This window comes from Lepidochelys olivacea (assembly GCF_965140295.1).
Source record: "Lepidochelys olivacea isolate rLepOli2 genome assembly, chromosome: 9".
Lineage (NCBI taxonomy): Eukaryota > Metazoa > Chordata > Testudines > Cheloniidae > Lepidochelys > Lepidochelys olivacea.
In genome coordinates, this window is record NC_140419.1 from 100,121,900 (window position 1) to 100,138,673 (window position 16,774).

The 16,774-nt window shown below is 41.8% G+C and overlaps 1 protein-coding gene across 5 annotated transcripts in view; it reads left to right on the top strand.

The window, feature by feature from the left end:
- Window positions 1-16,369, top strand: part of MBNL3 (muscleblind like splicing regulator 3) — an 84,314-nt gene extending 67,945 nt beyond the window's left edge. For 4 of the 5 annotated variants that reach the window (XM_084638550.1, XM_084638552.1, XM_084638553.1 and 1 more), the window contains 3 exons: window positions 2,180-2,274; window positions 3,796-3,869; window positions 6,537-16,369. In XM_084638550.1, the coding sequence (XP_084494676.1) occupies window positions 2,180-2,274; window positions 3,796-3,852 (152 nt within the window). In that variant the 3' untranslated portion in view covers window positions 3,853-3,869; window positions 6,537-16,369. The remainder of the gene's footprint in view (window positions 1-2,179; window positions 2,275-3,795; window positions 3,870-6,536) is intronic. The other variant, XM_084638551.1, reaches the window with a different exon arrangement.
- Window positions 16,370-16,774: the final 405 nt, after the last annotated feature.

The following is a 16,774-nucleotide window of genomic DNA, read 5'->3' on the forward strand; positions in this document are numbered from 1 at the left end:
AGCTGCGCAAAACTCCTTTCCTACCCAGTAGGCCATAACACCCGGTGGTGGCCATGACTTTCAGAGCCCTGTACGCCTGCAGGTTGCCAGCCTGTGGAGCCAGGCGCTGGTTCCAGCATTGACTTGCTTCCGGAAGAGTTGGGCAACCAGATCCCATGGATGTGGTGGGCTCTGCTGCTTCGTGTACTGTTCCAGGCTGAGGCAAGAGCAGTGCAAGGAGAATGCAGACGCACACCCGGCTGGACTGCTTCTGCTTCCGAGCATGAAGGCCTGGTGGAGTGCCCATCTCCCGGGTGCTGGGCCCGATTCTGCTCTCAGAAGATTCCACTGACATCAATGCACTTACCGCCCGCTCAGGCTGCGCTGAGAGCAGTATCAGGTCCTGTAACTCGCCCTTGCTCTGAGGAGTAAAGCTGGGAGCCTGCTAACGGGGTCCCTATCAGACAGCTGGAGAAGAAAGCATATGGGATGTTGCCCTAAAAGAGTGTGTGTACCTTGGTTCATAGCTTTTCCATTAAGGCTACAGGGAGTGATCAAAGGCCCAGCTTCGGAGTGTGCCCTAACACACACTTCCAGTCCCAAGTGCATCCTGCCCGATGCCCCAGTCATTGGATGCGGGCCCTCCCTGATCCCTGTCCCCCAGTTGCCAGGTGCAGGGCCCTCCTCGTTTCCCATTCCCCCATCATTGGGTGGAGCACCCACCCCAACCCACACCTTTAGACCCCAAGACTGTTTATATAACTGCAGCCAGGGCAGAGGACAGATCTAAAGTCCTTCCAGCATCTCCCCCAGGGCTGTGCAGGGAGCCTGTGACACTGTTAGGGTATGACAGAAAATCACATACACAACCATGGTCTGTATCTGTGTAAGCAGGGCTGCTGGCAGCTAGCGATCCACAGCAGAGAGGCTGGGATCAGGACAGACGGGTGCACGCCATTATCAATGCCTGCCAGCAAGCTCTTAACAGGAATCCCCTTTGCTGAATGTATACTAAACTCACCTGAATATCACCAGGCCAATGTATGGCCAGTTGAAACGGGTCTCTACTCCCCATTAGGTGCTTGTCTAACTCCCGCTGATGCTAGTGGGGCTCTGGCATGAGAAGCAAGGGTTGAGCAGATCTTCATGCTCTTCTCTTTATTGCACACGTTTGCAAGGGCAGTCGTAGCTCGTAAAGTCCCCACCAGTTCCTCAGGAAGCAGCCGTCTCCCTTCCTCTATAAAGTGCTGTCCACTGGAATGCAATCTGCATGTGTTGGCAGTGCTTCCTCTGACTGCTGTGTGATGTAAAAGCAAAGCTTTCTGAGTCTGACAGAAAGATTACAGATCTCTACTGTGTGTCATGGTTGTCTATAGAATTACTGTCCATTTATCATTTCGGGGGCTGTTTTTGTTGAGGTGGATTGTAAATATTTGGAATTTTTCCCCCCTCCTCACCCCAAGAGGGAATTTTGCCAAATCCTCTAGAATTGTATAGAAAGAAAACATGGTGAATCTGTACGTACAGCGCTCAGGTGGCCAGTCCCTCATTCATAGTGCCATCAGCTCTGTTCTGTACCCAGGGGAAGGCCCTGTTGTAGAGAGGGGAGAGAACACCTTTAAAAGGATGTTGCAGCTGTTAGCCATGTTACCCAGTGGGATCGTAGCTGTAATATGTGCCATGACGACAATGTCTTGTTGGAAAATTTGCTATGAAGTGCACCATGTACTTTTAATTCATAATTGGGGGCAAACTTTCAAAGCCGGTTGGGATGGGTGCACTCTCCAAAATGCACCCACAAAGGGAACTTGCATTCGCTGCATGTCTGGCCACCCACATGCACGCAGTGACATGAGTGTTTTGCCAGCACACCCCGTCCCATCCTCCTTTGGAAATTTGGCCCTTCGAGTCTAATACATCATTGTTCTGCTTATAAATGTACTAAGTGTTGAGAATGTTTTAGTTTTTTCCTTAATTATAATTGTAATTGGCTTTTCCCCTTTTCTCTTGTTTATTTTTTTTCCAACGCTGTCTTGCTTTGCACTGTGATTGCATGCTGCGCCCTGGTGTATCCTTCATGACGATGTCACATGGCTTGTTGCTGTGATACCTGCCACGCCCCCAAATCCACCACATGTTGCCATGGTTACATAAATGCTCCACCCTCCCGTATGTCGCTTCCATGGTTCCCTACTGAAAGTGCCCATGATGCACGGTGCTACGCCCACCACTGTGTCTGCAGCAACAACACCTGCCACCAGCGTCCCCTTCGCTGCAACAGCTACAGCCAATCAGGTTTGGCCCTTTAAATAGCTTTCTTTCACATGTTCAGAACTAGATGACTCTGAGGGCCCGATCCTAGGAGGTGCTGAGCCCCTCTAAGTCCCTTTGTGTCCTTGAGGGGCTGAGGACGTTTGGAACCTCCGACAAGGCACTCTGCCCTACACAGGATTGGGCCCTTCGAAAGGCAGCATGTATACTTTTGGGATTGGTAAGGGAGCACTGGCTCATTGGGCTGGGTGGTTCTGAAGTAATTGCGGTAATAGCCCAGGGATGGGCGAGCCTTGGAAGGGCCAGGGTTCAAATGTAGGTTGGAGAAGCATCCATAAGCCTGGAAGCTTCTCTGACGTGTCTCCACATTCTACCGACCTCGGGAGTTGTGCAAAACTGGGCTGTAAAACTCACAAAGAAAAGAGGCTTTCTCATAAGATTAACAGCACTCCTGCTTTCTGTCCTTACCAGAAATACCACACTGACCATGCTCTCCTGTGGTATTTTGGCATGCCCTGTCCTGGCTCAGGAGTGGAAATGGAAAAAAAAACAAGCTTGGGTTCTAAAATAACAACCTGGGTGAAGGTTCAAGTGTATTAAAACAGAAGCAAGTCACCCATCCCTACAGTATTTACACTGTATGTATAGTATGTACTGTTTTGCCAGTGCCATTAATGTAAAGGATTTCATGCATGTTTGCCTAGCCGTCATTATCTGCAAAACATTGCTCTGAAGGTATTAAACCGAGATGGCTGCTTCTGCACCAGTCCTGAACTGTATATTGAAAATCTTAGGAATGCTTCCTTACATTCAATAAACCACAACGTCTCCCGATTAGGCCAGGGTAGAGTTTGGAACAGTAGGTTTTGTTCAATTATAAAGTTCGCAATTTTATTTAGTTCATCATCGTGCTCAGGTTCAGAGCCACTCAAAGGAAAAGCTGGTATCACCTTATTTTACAGGGCACTGCTACCGCTATGATACCACAGTACCTACAGAGGGCAAATCCTGTAGGTTTTCACCAGGCTTTACTCAGACACAAAGCCTCGTGGACTGTAATGGGAGTTTTGCCTGAATAAGGACTGAACTCAGAATTGGCCTGTTGTAAATGCTTGCCTACCTACACTAGCTATAACTATTTTGTTTCTCTGGTTTTTGCTAGTTTTAGTTCTCCTAATAATTATACAGCCACAAAAAGAAAAACCTTAATTCCTATGCAGTGTTAGTATATGGCTATGTGTGCTCTTTGTAAGTGATACCTAAATCTTCCAAACTGCAGTTTACAGGGCATTTTGCTGTCTTACAGTCTATGGAGTTGGACTCCCAAGTTCAATCACCATGTACGCCACTGGGCATTAATAATGACATAACTATGTAATTATTTATGCCTGCTAAAATAGATAAACGCTGGGATCAGTTTGTGTTCTCTAAGATACTGCTTCAACAGTGGTTATATGTATCGATTAGTCTTAAACAAGTGCTGAAGAATGACTGGATAGAATGATCTCAAGAAAATGTGTTAATGTGACCTCTTTTTTACTGTAGATATCCCAGTTATCAGTAGATGAACTGAGTAGCAGCATGTTTGTTTCACAGATGTAGAAGTTTCCGATAGAACAGTAAGTTTCTTTTAACTGTTAATATTTACAGTTGGGTTTTTTATATAAGGGTATTGAATCCTCTAAAAGTGCCACTTGACCCTACTTCTTCTTTTCTCTGCATGCAGAACTTGCAGTCAACAGGAATTCCACACCTGAGTCCAGGGCTTATGATAAACAACATTTTTTTGTGCAGTCTAAAATGTCTGCTTTAAAATGTACCAAACCCCTTCTGCTATGACCGTTTCATGTACTGGACAGTTCCAAACTACTTAGCAAATTCCACAGTGTAACTCATTCTTATGGCGCATGTGCTACTGAGGATAAATAATAATTTGATAGCGAGAGTCAGCTAAAAAGCATTAGCTATGGTTTGCAGTTAGTAGCAGATTTACTCAACATGAGTAACTAGAACCCTCCAGATAGCTGGTGTCAATCGGCATAGCTTCAGTAGTTTGACTGTTATATGGATTCACCTCAGCTGAGAACCTGTCACCTAGTGTTCTTCCTTCAGAGATTCTTGTTCAGTATGGTAATTGGCTTGAAGGCTGCAAACAATATACTTCTTCCACAACCTTGCAAAGCCTGGTGCATTCATAGTCTGCTGTTGCTTTCTGAATGAGAATAGTAGAGTATGTTGCCCTTTTATTTTTGGATTTGTTTGATATAAATTCACAGTGGAATCAGTGTTGTTTTCAATTTCTTGTTATTTGCATGTGTAGGCTATTATTTACATAAGGATCTCATTGTGTTTTTACCATTGAGAGACTAAAGGAAAGAAACAGGGGGTTCTCTGAATGTGATGATGGAAGCCATTTTATTTGCATAAATATGTGGTCCAGCTTTTCCCCAGGACAAAAATGAAAGGGAAATACTTGCATTTAAACTCTGGAAATGGATTTGGAAGGGAATTGTGTAATTATTTCTGAAATAATTGACATGAACTGATCAGCCTGGTTATGCCTTTGATTTCTACTGAGTTCAGTAAACTATTCTGTATATGGAGAGAGTGTTAATCATGTCTGCATATCCCTGCCAGAGTCTGCCTGAATGCCGAGATAGCCTTGTTTGTGACAATTTTCTGCTTTATGTTGTGTATCATTTTTCAGAAACACCAGACTGACTTGACACCTTACGTGTTAAATCATTTCCCTAACACATGCACAGAGTGTGTTCTGCCCAATAGCAGTTTATTGGCTTGAAAGAGAAAACCTGACCTCATTCTTGATCTCTTTGGGATACTTTTGAGCCTTTATTTCAGTGTACTTTTTTTTTCCTTTTGACTCATTTTTTGGAGTTCTTAGACTTATACCATCAGTAATTGAGAACCATTTCCTAAGAGGTGAGGGGAAACCGTATGATTCATGTTTTTTCATAAGGGGCCCAGGTACTTGCTGTTCAAACGGTGACCGAGTCTGTGACATTCCCAGGACATAGGAAGTCTCCTACTTGAAACGTTTAGGTTCCTCATTTCAAAAGCAGCCTCTGAAACTCTATGAAGTTTCTCATGCCAAAAGCCCTTGTGGACAAAGAGTTAGACACCTAACCACACTTGCATGCCCAGATACAGGCCTCGCTCCTGGAAAGCACTTAGTACATGCTTATTCCATCCCTATTCAGCAAAGCACTTACATGCTTGCCCTTGCAGTCCCCCTGCAGCTGGGGAAAGCAAATGGGCTTTGCAGCCTGCCCTGGAGGTCAGTGAACAAGGACTGTTTCCTCAGGTGTGTCCCCAGAATAAAGGACTGCCCCATGAACTCTCCTTTCTGTCTCTGGGAGTTGGCAGACAGGCCCCGAGCCAGCAAAGCTCTTAAGCACATGCATAAATGTAAGCACTTGAAGGGAGTCACAGTGCTTGACTGCTTTGCTGAGTCAGGGTCTAAATCAGCATTCTCCAAACTGCAAAGTGATTCTCCAGAGCTGTGTCCTGTGTGGGGTGACATCGCCATGGAAGGAAGGTAAACAACATAGCAGTGGATTTGAAGGTAGCTCAGTTCTCCAGACATCTCAAGTACCCCCAGAGGCTTCCCCAGCCAGAGGCAAAGACATTGTCAAAGATGGCTAACCCAGCTGTAACATTAACTGTTGTGTCCCCGACTTTAAGCGTGGGAATTCCAGAAGCATATAAAGGAGATCAGCACTTGGCTACCAGTAAGGTGTGGTCTGAGTGCAGGGCTCCTGGGTTCTGCTCTTGTCTCTGACCCTGACTCCTTCTATGGCATGGGTTATGTCGCATGTAGCCTGATTTTCAGAGGTGCTGAGCCTCTCCCGTTCCCATTAAAGTTGATGGGAAGTACAGGTGCTCAACACTTCTGCAAGCCAGGCTGCTATTCTCTCTGCTCCCACTTCGTCGTCTCTGAAATCAGACCAATCCTCCTTCCCCTCCCCACCCCCCCTTCCCGTTTCACTGGGGTATTCTGTAGATTGGTATGTCAGCCTTTGCAATGAGCTCTGAGGACGAAAAGCACTAAGTACAGATTCAGGAGGCTACCAAGTGTGGTGTTAGCAATTTCACCCTAAATCAGAAAATTAAGTGAGTCAAACATTGCATCTCTCCAGCACACAGACAGCAAGTTCTTGTGTGCTGCAGTAAGAGTGTCTGCAGATCCCATTAAAAATGTAAAAACCAGGTGAGCATGATATTTGATTTCCTATTTCTCACTGTTTATTTTTTTTCCCCTCCTCCAGCAGACTATGTTGAAATTCTGAAGAGTAAAATTATGGAGTTCCAGGACTTCTCGGTGGGAAGCTGCACATGGCCTTTCTGTATATATTCCCTCCTCCCTCATTTCTTCCTCGACCACCTCTACAGTAAGCCTGTTGCAGCCTACATGTTAACCAAAAACTGATCAATGGGAATGTCAAAAAAAAAAAAAAAAAAAGCACTATAGAAACAATTAACAAACAGCGCTCTGTTATATGAGATATACAAGTAGACAATTATAATAGACTTTTATAACACATTACTTTAACACACTTAATCATTTTATGACTACCATCATAAGTGCATCTGCACAGTGGACTGTTGGTTTACTGTATACTATCGATGGATAAATGTTTGTCTTGTTTTTAAAGTGTTATCTTACTGTTTTGTTTACATCATAGTCTATTGATTTGTTTTAAAGTGTACATCATTATCAAGTATACTCAATACCATTTTTTTCATTATTGTTATGTCTTAAGTTTTCATATACTGTAGTTTTCTGGGTTGGGGGGTGTTTTTGTTTTGGGGTTTTGGTTTTTTTTACTAAAAATGTTACAGTGGGAAACAGGAATTATGTGCTTGAAAAACACGACACAAGAATGTTCTGTCCTTTTCTATAGTTTGGTTGTTTTCATCAGCTTACATTGCTTGTTTTAAATGGCTCCTTTTAAGATCTAGAATTTGCCTTCAAGTAGAGTCTCAGATTCTGTCTTACAAATGTTATGAAGGGACAGCGGTCACGTTAGCCCAGTTCAGGGGTTTTACAAAGTGAGTTGAGTCTTGCTTCTTGAAAAGGGAAACTTTGCTATGTAATAAACAAAAAACATACTCACACTCAGTAAAAAGTTAGATATCGGCTGAAGAGGGAGATTCATTCAGAAAACATCAGAAAACAAGGAATTTCTCCAGTTTTGCTGTCCATTACAGTGCCATTCTTCGCTCCAAATGACACACAGTTTTTCTTGCTATTTAAGTGGTGCCGTTAACAAACCCTCCCACAAAACACATGAGTAAGCCATGAGACAGATTCAGAGGGGTAAAGGAATCCTCCCCCACCCCCAGGAATGGGTAATTTTGATTAAAAATTACAAAAATCACCCCCCCCCCACTCTGCCCAGGTAAGACGGTGCCGCCCCAGTTGCCCTTGTCTCCACTAAGTACGCTGCAGAATTCATTGGGAAATTTGGTGGGGGCATTCCCTGACATTTCATCAGCCTACCCCAATAATTTACTTCACCTTGAAGTCAGAGACATTTCCCAGGGGCTTTGGCTCTTTAAAACAAAGAACAAGCAACAAAGACAAATGACCCTTGAGTTTACCAGGCCTAGATGGTTTTCAGAGCTTTCACTCCTTGGATCAGTGGATGCATTTTGGTATCTTTTGTTTGATCAGGAGTGACATTAGGGTTGCCAGTACTTCAGTCCTTCGTATAACGGAGTAAACTGAAGGATGACCAAGCCCTGCACAGCACACAGTGCCATTCTGGCTTGGCGAAAGTCGAGATACCATGGCCATGTTCGTCCCTAGCGTAAGTTCACTGACATCACTGGAGTTGTGCCAGAGATTTATTTGGCCTGTTAGTCTCTGAATAACTGAAGGGTGTCAATAGCAAGTAATTGTTCAAGGACGTGCAAGGGGATGTTAGGAGACTTTGGACAAAATATCAGGAGAAAACACTGGAAAGCGAGATCGGTTAGAGCGTGGAATAGCCTCCCAAGTGATGTAGTTTGTCACTATAAACCGAGATCAATGTGGGTTGAGAACGTGTCCCCTATAAACAGCCCTGCACTGGCAGAGGGGATGCTCCAAACAACCGGGCCGGCCTTTTCCATCTGTGAGTGGGTAGTTTTTCCTGCATTGGCTGGAGATCTGCTGCTGCTGAAGCAGCACCAGAATATCCCTACCCCTCTGCTGTACCAGGCACGAACTCAGTTCCCGAGGGGCTAACCCTGTATGTCCAAAGGCCGAGCTGCTTATAAACACAATGGAGTTTGGTGATTTCTGAGGAAAGCAGAGGGGCAGTGATATTACGGCTGTAACAACGGCACGTTCAAGGTAAAATTAATAGGTTCACTTTTTAACTTGTAACATTAGAGGCCAGAGGGCTTTCCCCCCCCCCCCCGGGTGGGGGGGAAGGCGCAATGTCCTCATTTTGTGCCAGGAAAACGTGGGCAGTCTGGGCCACTTGTTCTGTGTGGTTTATAGGCCTGGGCCTCTGATGTGTGGAGCGCCTCCCGGAAGGGCAATGAGCACTCAGTGCCTAGTGATGTCGGTGGAGCTGAAAGCCCTCGGCATCTCTGAGAATCAGGCCCTTACAACCCCGAGTACGAGTGCCACCCTGAACGCCCATTGGCTGAGTGGTCGTCTTGTTGTCTGATTTCTGACAAACATATTCTTATCTCCATTTTGATTCTTCACATTGTGTAGTAAATGTCCTTGTCCCGTCACCTGGCCCTTTCACCTGAGCACTTACAGATGTTTGCTGACATTACCAGTAACGGGAGCAAGTTGTGGGTGTCTGCTAGACACAGCTGGAGCGTCACTTTATGATCTAGCTTTGGTTCCTTCAGAAACAAGAACCCATGTAGAGTCCATAGTCAGTCCACATAGGGCCTGAACCAAGGGGAATCTTCCTGTTGACTTCAGTGGGCTTTGGATCAGGCACTAAGGAACAAAATATGGTAATCTATTAGCCTCACGTATTAACCTTTACTTGTGTCCTTCCACATTCCCCAGCTGTCAGCATTCAAAACATACGGTGTTGCCTGAAACTAGCAACACTAATATATATTGGCTATGATATACCTGTTCTTTTAACCACTGAGTTTCTGTTTCCCAAACTCATAACATTGTTAGTGGAAAAAGTGGATTTGAGTACTTCCTGTCTGAAATTATTTGTGTATCAAAATGGGTTTTGCACAACCTGTGCCAGTGCCTCAACAAAGAACAGACCTGATCTTCGTAAGCCAGAAAGGGTGCGTTCAAGCTTGTATGGCTTTGAGTTAAAGGAGGTTGGAACGTTTTCAGTGCTAAATGGATTTTTGTATATCTTGACACTTTGATGTAACCTCCTGTTTTATTTAACTACTTAAACATCTGGCATAGATGTGCATAGAATGTAAACCTAGATCACAGCTGTTTTCATGTCACATTTAAAGCACTGAAAAAAAAATTAAGGGTTATTTTTTAGTAAAGAGGTCCAATGAGGGATGTTCAGGGTAGATATATTAGGTGCCACAACAGGTTTTATATTGCTGGCAGATTTAGAGTTCACTTTTAAGTGAGTTTAAGGAAAGAAAAGCTTGAAGCACTAAAAATTCACCAAATTCAAAACAATCTTGGCAAAAGTGCCATTTTGAGGTAGCACTATTTAAACTAGTTGTGCAATGATTTGCTCTAATTTTCTTTGTTCAAAAAAGAAAACCAGTCGCCAGACTATAAATTTCCTAAATAGATGCGTTCTATTACAAAGTCACCGCGCTAGTTCGTGACTCTAAACAAATGTCATAAAAGCATGGATTTCGTCCTTTATTTGACAAGAGATGTATGTGAGTTTGTTGAAGTCGATATAATTTTAGTGACATTTTTATAAGCTTCCCACTTTCCATGAACCTATATTTTTTATTTATCCAAAGTTATTTCTCTTTGTCCATTTCTCTCAGCCTTATGCAAACAATATGCAAGAAATGCTGAAACTTGGATAAAACGGGTCGTGCAGAGGGAAAATGAAAGCTGAGAATGATCATTTTCATAGAAAGGTTGTTAGTAGTTTCAATAAAAAAATACTGCTACTAAACTGCAACATATGCAGACAGTAAGAGGGATTTAAAATAAAGTAGATTCATAAAACTATTAAAATTATTTTTGTTAACTTCAGTGTTTTTAGTGATTGGAATCTGATTTTGCAATCAACCATGTTTTTTACTTTGAAATTTCTAGTGGATGATTTTTGTCTTTGTATTTTTGCATCACCGTGTTAGAGAAATCGTTACCTCTCTGGCCGCATCCGCTCCGTTCCATTCCTGAGCACTCTGAAGCACTTTTCTCTCTGCCATAAGTGTCGTCTCGTACTGCACTCAGAGTGTTCACAAATGCACGGTGCTGGCTGGCTGCACTCTGCAAAACAAAATCTTTGCGCTCCCTGGGTGGCTTATGGAACACTCTCCGTTCCTGTGAGGTGTTCTCTCAACATACAGTCAGCTACGAAACACAAGTTAGAGTCCAGTGAAAATGACTTTGTTATACTCTAGCTGCACAAACAATAAACACAGCTACTTATATGAATATGTAACTGTTGTAGATACATCTGGCCAGATAATGAGATGCGTGTATCTGATCAAATGTATTCATAAACTTACATATTCCTTCATAATGCAGTAGTATAGGCTATAGAACGTTCTAGTACACAGAATGATTGAGAAACTGGAGTCCTCATTTTTTATCCCTTGTACATTTCACAGACATGAAAATTGAAAAAGGTGAAATTTATGAGGAAAATCTAATTTCCCATTCCTGTTGAATGGATTTAGTGTGATATTGACCTGATTTTACCATGTGCCTGTTGAAGGCCTTAGAATATATACTGTATGTTAATGACTGTAATAACTTCAAAAAAATTAGTTGATAGCCTAATCAAAATGTAAATATAGCTACAACACATTGTTACTAGGCATCAACACATTAATTCATGTCACATATTTTCATTTCTTTACTGTTAGTTTTTAAGGTTTTCATTATTGCTTTTTGATATCTTTAGTAACGAATGAATTTAATTTTGAAGGAGAATTAGGGGAAGTTTAAGATTTTTAATACATGTATTCAAACCATTTAGTTATATTCTAAACCAATACTGAAGCATGATAAGGTATAGAATATAGTCCATAACTAGTTTGTATAGTTTACAGTTTAAGAACAAAATTAACTTTGTATGTAACTCCTACAATGATAGATTCATTGTTAACTAATTATATTAAGTTGTTGTTGCTATGGCAACAAAACTACAACATGGCTACCTTTGTATACATTATTTGTGAAATTTTCACATGTAAATTAAAAGTGATGTGTAACAGTATGAGCTTGTTAAAGGTACAGTTCGATACTGTCAGATAAAGATATGATTGAATATTTTTAAAATCCCAAAGTCCCATGTGAAAGCTGAATTTGTGTCTTTAGGTCACATTTTCAGTCAAGAAGTTTACAACACATGGATTTAGAGTCAGGTTTTATAGCTTGTAGAAATCGTTGTGTGGCTAGGGTTATTCCACAGTATTTTAGGTTTTAAAACGTAATACCCGGCATTTACAATACAATAATTGGTCTTCATTTCATTTCATGTTGACCATCGCTGTGTGAATTCATCATTAACCAGTTTAAGTACTGTAGTCTTACTGCAATGATTATTTTTCGTAAAATTGAATACTCACACGATTATGTTAAAATCAGGGCTAATAATTAAACATATGAATATTTTAATACTAATTTATATTAGCAAAACCTGTACATAAGAAAAATATTGTGGAATGACCCCGTAACAGTGTTGAAGATACAAATATGCTGCAGTTAAACTGATTCAGTTAGTGTACGAATGTGTGAGACACACCTTTTTTGCACTTATGTACATAGTCCACGAAAGAAATCCTTGGAACTTATTTTGAATATAAAAAGTCTGTAATAATACAGGAAAAGTTTGTAAAAGAGATAGGTATTACTAAGGCTTTGAAAAGGAGGAGTTTTTTGCTATAAAACTTATCTGAAAGCATGATGTTGCTTTGCTGTTGTAAAAGCTTTGTAGTTTGCCATAGCTTACTATACAGCAGACTGATAACAGGTCAGCTTCAACCTGCAGCACAGAAAATGGGAAACAGTACTTAATTAATTAGTAAGGTCATTAGCAAAGATTTTAATTGCTTTTATAGCAGCCCTACATTTTAAAACACATTCTAGATCATGGTTTTTATAAGAAGTTGTGCTCACTATGAATCGTGTTAGGACCTGAATGTCACATGCATTTCTGCTAGCCCCTAATCTTCTTTCTAGCCAATACTGTTTTTATCTATGATAGATTCGTATCATTCCAACAAGTGTTGTAAATGTCAATGGGAAACTGAACTATAGCCATTCATCGTGGATTTTATCCGCATGGAATGTGAAAGCTGGGAGAGACATTTAAAGAGCTAACCAAGTTTTAAAGTGAGCAGTAAACAAGTGTTGGAACTTAGGTTGATTGTCTTGGGATACTCGTCGTCTGCTGCTAAACTGCCTTGGCGTTTTGTTAGAGCAATAGCCGTTAATCCATGGCAATGTTCTGTCACGCCAACTGGATTTCTCCGTGGTGGAGGTTCCATGGTGGGCTGTGAAGTTGGAATGTGAATGCTGACCACCGCAGTGGTGTTAGCCTGTTGCATGGGTTAAAGTAGAGGAGGGAGCAGGGAACTCGGCTTCCCCTCTGCTCCTTTGCCTGGGGGAGCTCCGCTCCTTCCGCAGCGCCCTCTCCTCCTTGAATGAGCAAATTCCCCATCCCCGGACAGGCTCCACCCCCCTCCAGGGACGGGGAGAGAATGGGACATGCCCTACCTGCATCTTCTCACTTTCCATTTTGCAAGGAAAGGTGCATAAATAACACCCAGCTCAGACGTTAAAAAAATCTCTTGTAGTCTCTTCAAATGGCCTCAAATTCTGTCAGCTGTATCCAGCTGTTCTGAGGAGGAATCCACCCAAACCCGCCATGCACTTTGCTTTTGCATTCGTGCACATTCTCCAACCTGGTGGAGCATAAATGATGGACTGTCTAGAAGCGGGGGAGGGGAATCCCAGGGACGTGCCCAGTTCTGTGCAGTGCAGGTGCACCCATCATTTAGCTTGCCTCACTCCAGGCCTGCTGGGGGAAATGAGCTTGTCTTCTCCCTGCTCTTCCTCTTGCTGAATCCTGTCACCAGCAAATGGGACAGTGACATGACCATCAAAACCAGTGTCGACAGCCCCTAGAGCTGGTGGGCTCCCTCTCCTCTTGCGATCTACTTGAGCCACTGCTTACAGAACAGTATCACAGCTAGTCGGCAACTCCACACATAAAACACCAGTGTTCATGCAGCACTGACGAGGATAAAAGGTTGCGGATGGATGGAAGGCTGGGTTGGGAGGTGTTTTTACTTTCACCGGTAAGGGACAGAAATCTGATTGGCTAGCAGATAGTTCTAATAGGGCCCACTCCTGCATCCCCTATGCACCAGACTTCCCATTTATTTCTCAGGGAGTGTAGGGTGGGCAAGGATTGTAGAATGGTGTTCCCAGTGTAACATATAGTAACTCATCGGTGTTAGGAACTCACATCAGCGCCGTACATCACTCTTCACCTAGAAGTGTGTTTGTACGCCTGGCTTCTTGCCCTTCTGTGCCTTATTGCAACAGCATCATTTACTAAAATAAAATGTTAAAATCCTAATGATGCGGGGGCGGGGGGGGAGATTCATGGTTTAAAAGATCATTTCCCCATAGTAGATGGCTGGGACCCAAAGGCAGGGGAAAGTCTGGGATTCTTTTCCTGGTTCTGTTTTGTTTTGTTTCATTCTAAAGGTGTTTGAAGAGGCTGCAGGGCCCAGAACTCTGCCTGAGCCTCAAAGACACTAGCTGGTCCAACCTGACCCTGCCAGCTGAGCTTTTTCCCCTTGAGAGGAACAGAGGAGGCCGGGGAAACATTGATTTTTAATTGGACCTGCATTGTACAATCACCAAAAGTCAGCTCAAACCAATAGCATTGTGGAACAGAAAATCCTGGAGGGTCTGTGAAAGGGCTGGGCTAGACCTTCACATTGGGTCAAATGTCCCAGATCAGCATTATGGAGTAGAAGTGGCTGGAATTTCTGATCTTTTCCCCTCAGCCATCAGTTTTAGCACCTGAGCCTTCATTCCTTACTGAGAGTTCAAAGAACTGGGTTTTATATCCAATTAAGGAATGTAGGACTGCTGCAGAGTCCTCGAGGCTGTTGGATGTTCACAGGGCCAGCTTCTGCCATCAGTTAGGCCCCAGTTTGGCAAGGTACTTAAGGGCGTGCCTAATTTTTGAAGTAGGTGAGTTGTCCCAGTATCCTGGTGAATCAGGGCCTTAGACCCAGGCAATTCCATTGACCTCAGTAGGGTAGCATGAGTGTAACTAAAGGTCGAATTCATCCTGTCGTCTTTCAAAGTGAAATAAATGAGGGAAAACATTTTGGAGCTGTTGGCTCTTTCATGGGCCCCATAAAAATCTAGGTTTGGCTACTGTAATTAGTTAGTTGGAACCAGTGCATTATTATGTAACAATGCATGCCTGGAGGCCAGTGAGAGCTCTCGTTTGTTGTAAGTCATTTTTATAATTAAGCTTATTCTCCTTTGCAGGATAATTAAACAAAAATACTTTGCACTATGTGAAATGAATCACAACCAGTAAAAAATTTTTTCACTAGAGTAAGAGGAGAACCTTTAATCACGACACCACAGCTAAAATCTTTGCTAGTGACCTTTACAGTCATATTCTCTATCATCAAAATAAAAACTGCACATGCCTCTCGAATGAGATATTTAAACATGCAAAAATAACACAACTATTAAATAAAACTAAGTTTTTATCCAAACACACAACAGAGAGAATTACCTGACACAGAATTACAAGGTTCCAGTTCTTTATTACTGTACACAAATGCTATTTGATAGTGGTGGAAGCCAAATGATTTTGTTGCCATGGCTTTTGTATCCTAGCAGATGAGGGGATGACGTGACCATTTTTAGATAGGCTTGTGGGATTTTTTTTTTCAAATTAGATTTTATTATTATTATTATTATTTTATTTTAAATCATTAAAAAAACCCATCCATTGTTAGTCACTTGACACTAGATCACCCATTAAAAATAATAATAGAGAATTGTATTTTAGGCAATCACTAAAATCAGGAAGAGTGTATTCTCCTAAATTTTCAATTTTTAACTTAAAAAAATAGAACGGTAGATATGGAAGTACATTCTTCTTTTCCTAGACACTTCTGGTAAAACTTAGAGTATGGGAATCATTAGACAGATGTCAATTTAATTTAATGAAATAGTTTTAGATTAAAAAAAAACCTGTTAGCCCTATGGAATTGTAACAAATTAAAATATCATCAGCAAATCCCAACAGCTAAAGGCTATTGTGATATTTCAGTTCCAGAACATAATATAGTTCATTCCCTCAACTGCTATCAACAAGGTGTACGCTTTGAATTTATTTTTCTTTTTGCCACATTATATTGCTGTAGTGCTTGTATGTGCTTTAGTAATGTGCATAATGCTACTCATTTTAGTATGTTACTTCTATATTGTTATTGTTTATTTTTTGATCTTTTAATAAAGTGTATAAAATTCTTGGTTATGTTTTTTATGGACCCAGCTCTACACGTTAATAGGAGTTCACTTTAAAGACTTTTCAAGTTCCAGTTTTAGTCCCAGTCTTTAAAGGTTCTGATGTAAAAATTACAATTAATGAAATTTGATTCAATGTTATACCTGATGCGTAGAACAACAGAATAAATTTCTTTCCAGAAAATATCTTCAGTATTTTGAATTATGTAGCTAGTGCATCCGTTTTATTGGATGCATTAGGCTTATCATATTGAAGTTACTAACACAAGAAAGAAATTTGTATTTTAGAAAAATAAAAGTAAACTTTGCAGACACTGGCTACTGGTTTCTCTTGTGCCTTAGACTTTCTGAGACACATGACGTGTTATGTTTTGTATTTTTTCTTAATTTCTTGCTGACCCTATTTTTGATGTAATTGGGGAGGAGATCGATACTATGCATTTGAAGATAACCATGAAGAATAAATTGAATGTGATTCAAATGTCTGCACCTTTTGTAGCACAAAAATGTGTGTATTAATTTTTCCCTTAACATGCATGCTAGGTATCAAATGAATGGCACAGTGTAGCAGTAATTCAACCACCATTTTCCAAGAGCTAAACCGTGCGATCCAAAATTCCCATTGAAGTAGCCTGTGATCTTGTATGGTTCAGGAATGACAATACTGAATACTGAATTCCTCTCGCTATCCACCAAGCTGGTGAAGCATATGCTGTGACACAGAATCCTCACGTAAAGGAATTACAGCTGGAGGCTTGGCCAGCCTTGTACGGTAGCTCATTAACTCATTGCTGACACCCATAGTTGCTATTGGTAATTTTTGTAATGTAGACAAGGTTTGAGTGAGCGAGT